At 43.9% G+C, this 8,735-nt stretch overlaps 1 protein-coding gene across 1 annotated transcript in view; it reads left to right on the forward strand.

Annotated features, from left to right (window-relative positions):
- dok4 (docking protein 4) overlaps positions 1-4,551 on the forward strand; it is a gene marked incomplete at its 5' end in the record, with an annotated part of 10,346 nt that extends 5,795 nt beyond the window's left edge. The window contains one exon of the mRNA XM_060071071.1: positions 1,155-4,551. Within this exon, the coding sequence (XP_059927054.1) occupies positions 1,155-1,309 (155 nt within the window). The remainder of the gene's footprint in view (positions 1-1,154) is intronic.
- Between the last annotated feature and the right edge of the window lie 4,184 nt (positions 4,552-8,735).

Here is an 8,735-nt window from a genome sequence, read left to right on the forward strand (position 1 = left end):
TTTCATTTTACATTTAATGGCAGATTTATTTGATGCAGCGCTTTGAGTTTAGCCCAGTGTAAAGTGTGACCTGTACACTGACCAGTACAATGACCTGTAGACTGACTTGTGCCTGTACACTGACCTACACCTTTACCCGTACACTGACTTGTCCTCTGACTTGTCCTCTGACTTGTCCTCTGACTTGTTATCTGACTTGTACTCTGACCTGTACACTGACCTACAGTGAACTGTAATCTAACCTGTATACTGACTTGAAACGCGAACTGTACCACTGTTCCCTGCCACATTTCTTTATTTTTTATATTACTAGCATTTTCCTAAAATATGGTATCAGTAAAAGCAAAAATAAATAGCTTTGATAATTTGATGAATACGAGTTGATTCATTCAAATCAATTGTAGTGGAATACAGTTAAGCCGACCACTAACTGCTTCCTTCCTGTTGTCTAACCACTTCCTTCCTGTTGTCTAACCACTTCCTTCCTGTTGTCTCACGTGTTCCATCCTGTTGTCTGACCGCTTCCTTCCTGTTGTCTAACCACTTCCTTCCTGTTGTCTCACGTGTTCCATCCTGTTGTCTGACCGCTTCCTTCCTATTGTCTCACCACTTCCTTGCTGTTGTCTCAACTGTTCCATCCTGTTGTCTGACCGCTTCCTTCCTTTTGTCTTGCCACTTCCTTCCTGTTGTCTGACCACTTTATTCCTGTTGTCTGACCACTTCCTTCCTGTTGTCTGACCACTTCCTTGCTGTTGTCTCGCCACTTCCTTCCTGTTGTCTGACCACTTTATTCCTGTTGTCTGACCACTTCCTTCCTGTTGTCTTGCCACTTCCTTCCTGTTATCTTGCCACTTCCTTCCTGTTGTCTGACCACTTCCTTCCAGTTGTTTGACCACTTCCTTCCTGTTGTCTTGCCACTTCCTTCCTGTTGTCTGACCACTTCCTTCCTGTTGTCTGACCACTTCCTTCCTGTTGTCTGACCACTTCCTTCCTGTTGTCTGACCACTTCCTTCCTGTTGTCTGACCACTTCCTTCCTGCGTCTGACCACTTCCTTCCTGTTGTCTGACCACTTCCTTCCTGTTGTCTGACCACTTCCTTCCTGTTGTCTGACCACTTCCTTCCTGTTGTCTGACCACTTCCTCTCTGCCTGTAGATGACGGCATGGAGGACGAGTTGCTCTCCAGCACACACCTTTCTCGAGACCGCCACGCCTCCCTGCCGATGGCGCATGCGCACACACACACCCACAGCCAGCCCCCGCCGTGCACACACTCTCCGACACACTACCCCACCTACCCCGGAGAGTGATGCTCATCCCTGGGAAGGGGAAACGGAGGAACACAGGGGGGAAGGGGACGGGGAGACACTTCGGATCGGAGTGCACTGAGTAGGGTACAGATACATGATATTCACACACACACACACACACACACACACACACACACACACACACACACACACACACACACACACACACACACACACGCGCATGCCCGCACGCACATGTATGCACAAACACACATATACATTTACGACTTTGATTTTACGCCAGAAGTGGTCCGCTGCACCGACGGACATCAGGAGCTGCCTTGCGGTCGTGGAGAGCTACAACCTTAAACAGAGAGTGGAAACAAGGTTTTTCCCGTGGACTGTCAAAGAGAAAATCAACCTTTTTTTTTTGATGATTGCTTAATGGACCTACATTTTCCATAATCCCACAGGACAACATATTGAACAATGCTAGGCATGTTAGTATTTTTCCGTGACGGTCATCATGCTGGCTCATCATACAACATGGCCGCCGGGGCCCTCTGTTTGGGTGGCGGGATCGGACCCTCTGGCCCTGCAGAGAACCGGCGGCTGCTACAGCCTGACCCTAAAGAACTTTGTTCAGCCGAGTGATGACAGCCCTGGTGGGAAACCACCAACCAATGAAAGACAACTGATGCTGGCGATAACTGGCAGGATGTGACTTTAGGCTCCGCCTACTGGATTTGTTGGGCTAAACTCTGGAGCTTAACTGTCCCAAAACCACACGGTGGATTGGAGCTCTTAATTACCCTGCCTCCCTCTACGTCCTATTTCCTTTTCTCCTTTCTTCCTCTGGGTCGGTTCCGATATCAGTCCGGGGTCTTTGTCTTAAACTACAACAAAACGCATTTCTTTCTCTATGTACCTCATTGCTAGCTTCATTTTCAACGCTAGACTCAAATAGGCCTCAAAGCCCTCTATTTCCAGACTCTCGCAGGTCCGTGTCGAATGTGTGACTGTGTGTGTATGTGTGTGTGTGTGTGTGTGTGTGTGTGTGTGTGTGTGTGTGTGTGTGTGTGTGTGTGTGCGTGTGTTTGTGTGTATGGAGGTCCTCCGTGGCATGGTTTACTCACTAAAATGACCTTAATAGAATAGCCTATTCAAACTTTTGTTTTTTAGGTTCCAAAACCGTCATAACCTCAACCCACCTCTCGCCGGTTCCTACTTGCCTTGTGTTTATACTTCAGCCTGTGTGTATGTGCGTGTGTGCGTGCGTTGCTTTTGTTTCTGTGTGAGTGTGTACGTGTGTATTGAGACTGAACGGGTCTTTAAAAAATCTAGAACCTCTTACTTCCTCTTAAAGCTTGACATTGCAACACACGCATGCTCCTTGCCTTCCATTCCGCTCCATTCCGGCAACCACCGCCATTGTTTTGCTCTGTTTGTCTTGTTGTTCTACTATTGTCTATCTATGGGATGTGGGGCATGAGGCAGCCACAAGGAGGAAAAGGATGGAGAAGGAAGGGTGGGCGAGATCAGGTGATCCTAGTGCAAGAAAAGGAGGAAGGTCAAGCCATGGAGGTGGGTTAAAAAAAAAAATTGAACACACACCATTTTGTTTTTCATCCCAAAATCCCCCCAAGTACGCCATTTTGGCGACAGATTTATTCCAGAGGTCTGTAAACTGTAAAAACACTTTAATGAATTGATAGAACCACCCCTACAGGTTGTGTCTGGGTTAGATGCAATCTGAAACATGGGTTTTTGGGTCAGTTACAACGTTCACTTTATTCACTTTAGATATGTTTGATTAAAAAACTGCTCACTTGGTGGTGAAAGGCAAATTTTAACTTGGGACTACGAGTTAAAACCGTGCTTGCATTTAATGTTGTCGATGACCAGATGCCGAATTTTGGTTTGGACATTGACCGGGGTTGGTGTGAGCAATGAAAGTTCATCCCGGAATTCTAAAGCAGGCCAAACTAGACTGTTTATTTTTTTTAATTCAACATGAAAGGGCTTTATTTCATGTGTGTATTTAAGGAAAGCTGTGTATTTTCTGTGTGTGCCCGTTTGTGTACATACTGTACATGTGACTTCATTTCTGCCTTTTGCTGCCCTCTTTTGAGACTTTTCTGTACATAACTTTATTTATTTTGCATTGTGTTACATTGTGCGAGTGTGATTACGTGAGGCCGTGTGTGGGTGTGTGTGAGTGAGAGCGAGAGAGCGAGCGAGCGTGCGTGAGAGAGAGAGATTGGGTTGTACATGCATGCACTAGAGAGCTTTTAGAACGTTGTATGGTTGACCATGTGTGGGCCTCACGTGATGGACCTGCAGGCACACGGTAGGAGTAGGTTCAGACAGCCCATGGGTACGTTCCAATAGTCATTCAATCGCTATTACACACGCCCTCGCTTCCTTAGTCTCCCAATGGTCTCCTCGACAACTCTATGCCAATACGAAGTGAGATAGAGAAGCAGCACTAAAGTGGATGCTGATTCGGCTTCGGACCGAGGGTACATCAGTGTATCCTACACAGGAAATGGTTTGACGTCTTTGGACTTTATCCTAAGACATATGACCATATAGAAGCTCAGAAGGTTGTGATTAGCCCGGTTCACCAACAGGTGATCTCACCTTTTAATGCTGCTGAGGAAGCTTAGCCGTCTCTTTAACTCACTGCTCCCGTCCTCTTGCTCCACCACAGGTCCCACTTGTTTCGGTGAGGGTATAGGGTTGAGCAGTAGGGCGGAGGAGGTGGGAAATAGATTTGGAACGCGCCCCATGTTCCACCTCGACAAGTCTCCATGTGTCCTTCGGCTTCTCTTCTTGAATTTAAACTTGAATCTTTTTTTTTGTATTATTAATTCAACTTTGAAATCACTTCCTCTCTGTGTAGATGCCTGTACCCCGTGTATTTTACTAAGAAAGGACATTTTATTGTACACTTTTGCTACAGGAAGCAAACGTAAAAACAGTAATTTAAATGTAAAGCAAATTAGCATAGTATTTAAAATGTTTGGACAATGTCATCGTCAGTTAGGGGTCCCGGTAAGTGGCACATCTGTTAGGTTTCCTCCAGTTTATATTTTTTATTTAATGCACCAATCAAATAGAGTACATGTTTGTGGTTGTAGCATTTTATCGTATCCCGGTACCAGCACACACTGGCTGATAGCTGACCTTTCCTTAGCTTGTAAGCAAGAGAAAAACGTTGCTTTTTTCAACCATTTTAGGTCTTCACCAAGTGCATGTTTTGGAGAAAAATAAATAAAGTTAATTACATAATAAACAAAGTGTGTTACTCTATTTTGTGTTGATGTGTCAATGTCTGGATTTGATTTATACAAAACATCGGTTGTGCTTTGTTACATTTAACTCTCATGTGGTTCTTCAGTGAATGCAACTGACAGTAACTGGTTACAATTGGCATGCAGCTGTATTCACGACTGTTTCCTACGATTGCACTTACATACAACGACCAGAGGAGGGCAGTATTTATTCATGTGGAAGATAGTACCTGGCTTGTTTATCAGATATATTCCGCAGGCATCATTCTAACTCCTCATTCTCTCTGGACATTATTATTAATAAATCTATTATTATAACTATATGTTATTTAACTATAATAGTTTACATAGTTTTAGTTTCGTATAAATAACTTGCTAATATTCGTTCGAAATGTGGGAAAATGCAATACATACTAAAACTCAGAAAAGTAGAGCAATGGCAGAAGTAACAGTGTTGACTAAACATATCCAACTTATATTTGTGGTGTTGTGATGAAGGGTTTGTGAAAAATAAAAACGAGGTTGTGCCAAGTGGCATCACTTCAAAGGGAATGCTGCAAATGGTCTCTAGGACTCTACTTAAGTCCCCGAAGTGTCATCCTTCTTCAGACGGAAACAGTTAGGTTTTGCTAATCAGGTTACCCTTCAAGCTCTCCCTGATTGGTCGAGGCAGTTGCTGACACAAGTACAAGTACAGAATGTTTTGTGGCCGATCAGCCTCACTGGGAACATAGTGGAAAACTAAAAAGACTTATAGCAAGATGGACTTTAACATCATTACAAACCATTTAAGACCACCACTATAGACCACCAAAGAGCATTTTTCAAGATGGAGACAGCTCAAGCCGCTGCTCATATTTGCTCTTTAAATTACTTGTCAACATCATTTATTTACTGATCGAACAGCGTTTTATGTATCTCTGTATGGTTGTGTCCACATGCTGATTAAGAAGCTATACCCTAACCCTAACCCTATACCTTGATGACATCACCACAACATCGCATGCTGTTCCATTTGAAGCCATTTCTGTATTTAATGAGTGTGTTTGTTCAGGGTGATCCTCATATTGACATATATTCATGTAGAACATGTCTATCTATCCATCTTTCTATATGTATGTCTGTTTGTCTACACAGTAAATCTATAATCAACCTATAATCTCTGTCACTTGCTCGGGCCCTCTCTCCACAGTGTTTATGGCAAGCTACCTATCCATCTATCTGTCTGTTTGTCTACAGTATCTATCTATAATGTACATATAATCTCTCTGTCTCTCTCTCACTCTCTCACCCTCTCTCCCGGTGTTTATGTCTCTCCACCATCTGAGTCTTACCATGGCTGAGAGACATGCATAGATTTACTGAAAGAGATGAGGAGCAGTTGTTTATTCTTGTCATATATTTATGACACAAGGGAAGGGGGGGAAGGAAGGAAGGGGCGAACAAAGGGATGGATGGTTGGACTGTGCAGGGATCTGGTCTGGCACCGGCCTGTCTGCAAGGTAGAGATGGACGGTGGATCCACGATGCTAACTGTATGAGAATGCTGCAGTAAAGAGGCTAATGTATGAAGGAGGCACTGTATACCGCTTTTGGTAGTGGGTTCTTATCAGATTACTCAAGACGATCTCCTACTTTGCAGGGATATCGTCTACCCAGACAGGCCCACAAACTCCTCACCAGTAAGACACAGCTGAGAAATCCTCCCACAGAGAGATCCGTATGACGTCTGGTATGACTGCGCCTTTATTTTTGATTCTGACCGAACGCCCCCCCCCCCCCCCCCCCACATGCAACCAACCACCCTCACCACTTCCCCGGTCGCCTGTTTTCTGTTTGCTATAACCATTCAAAGCTGATTTTCTGGAAGAGCAGCGGAGGAGTGCAGTTAGGAAATATCAAAAGAGCAATGGTGCAAAAAACGATCAGCCACAGTCTTGCATACCAGGGTTAGGGATTTCTTCTTCTACTATCTTATTCAGACTCCAATTACACCGTATTTTGTTAGTGTCAGGGTTTTCCACTGTATACATATTGATAACAATCCCATATTGTATGTGTTTGTGTTTCTGGCTGTGAATCACAATGTGTTTTGAAAAGCCCTTTTCCTGTATATTGGAAAACCCATCTTAAAACAAATTTTAAACAAAACTCAATGTGCATCTACGTGTCGATGTTTATATGAACATGTGAACATGCATGCAAATACAATAGGCCTACATTCAACATTCACAAATTTTCCTCTAATAATTCTCTGTCTATGTCAATTCATCTTCTCTCTTGAGAATACTGTCAATATAAATGTATGTAAAGATAATGAATGGATAGATATTTGTAGTTCTGTAGATTATGTAGTAAATCAGGGCAAGCTTATTTAACCTCACTAAGCATGACAAATAAAACGCTGGTGTCCGGCCAATTTCTAGGCGGTTTATTATTGCTGAAAAATCAATTATATCCGCGTTGTTAGTTTAAAATGTTCATATCCTCTTCAATGGGGCTTCCAACAAAAACATAAAATGGAGGGTTGAGTTTCGTTCAAGGGAAGCACCAGATACACGTTGTTGCGTAACCATCAGGATAAATTAAAATCTTTTGGACAATGTCATCGGTATCCCCCACCCCAAACACCCTTTCCCCTCAAGTGGCTCATTTCACACTATTAACACTTTCCTCTCACTCTTTCTCTCCTTTCTGCAGCCTTGCCTCAATCTGTCCCCCTCTCCCCCTCTCTCTTTCTTTCTCTTTCTGTTGATAATGTAGGGACAAGTCAATAGTGGAAGTGACCCTTTCCTTTCTGTTGGTAGACTCCAGCCCAGAATGAGGAAGTTGGGGGGAGTGTGGGGGAGTGTGTGGGGGTGTGGGGGAGTGTGGGGGTGGTTGCGGAGATGGGGGAGGTCATTGGTGCCTCATTGATGCAGCGCCCCGATTGAGAAAAGCGACCGTTAAATGATCGTGGGAACCTAAGGGCCAGTCACTGAGGGAAAATGCCCCCATGCACGAACGCGCACACACACACACACACACACACACACACACACACACACACACACACACTGACACACACATGCACCAGCAAACGTACACCCGCACACAGAGATTGTCTCAAGCTTAGAGAGCAAGATAGAGAGCAAGGTAATTAATTCTTATCTTAACTTGGGAGAGAGAGAGAGAGAGAGAGAGAGAGAGAGAGAGAGAGAGAGAGAGAGAGAGAGAGAGAGAGAGTGCAAAATGACAGACAGACAAACAGACAGACATACAGAGAGCCATTAAAATACGGACTGACATGTGGACAAAGACACAGGGGAAAAAAGTAATGGGATTAACAGTCATGACAAGGGGAGATTGTCCGGCGATACAACAAGAGCACATTCAGAGGTCAGGAAGAAGCAGGGAGAGATATGGAAAGGGAAAGAGAGAACGAGAGAAAGAGGAGGATGTAGAGAGAGAACCGTGGACATGCATGCTGATGGCGAGTGCCACATTCTCACTCCGTTGTCATGGTGACACGGCATTGCCTGCCAGACTCTGGGCACAGCAGTGTGTGTGTGTGGTGTGTGTGTGTGTGTGTGTGTGTGTGTGTGTGTGTGTGTGTGTGTGTGTGTGTGTGTGTGTGTGTGTGTGTGTGTGTGCGTGTGTCTGTGTGTGGTCTGTGTTTGTCTGTGTTTGTGTGTGTGTCTGGCATATGTAGGCTTGTATGGTTTATGTTTTTGACACCCTGCACTCATATTAATCTGTCTTTTTCTTTATTAATGTTAATTCATTTATTAAAATGTCAAATTATATTTCAGGAAACAAACACAGCATCACAACATCTTGATTCAAAGCGGAATTATAGAAACATGTGGAGTCTTTAGCATTAAACTGTTGAATAACAATTATTCAGTTGCAACCCGTTTTGATTAAATAGGTTTGGTATTACACGGTCATCTATACACTTATTATGATAATATTAGAGTAACACAGTCTCTACTCATGACAGTCATATATCAAATGATGGTCCCTCATGAGTCATCATGATAGTCATATATCATATTCCTCATTATGTAAATAGTAGGACTGCAGATGTTTTCCAGCAGTGGCAGAACTCTACAAGCCAATACCAGTCCTACCGTCTTGAAAATAGGCCTACTTTAGAACAACGACATCTTGGGGGAGCTCAGCCAGAGCTGCCATCCCCCCAAAAGGAA

Source organism: Gadus macrocephalus, chromosome 14, assembly GCF_031168955.1.
Source record: "Gadus macrocephalus chromosome 14, ASM3116895v1".
Classification (NCBI taxonomy): domain Eukaryota; kingdom Metazoa; phylum Chordata; class Actinopteri; order Gadiformes; family Gadidae; genus Gadus; species Gadus macrocephalus.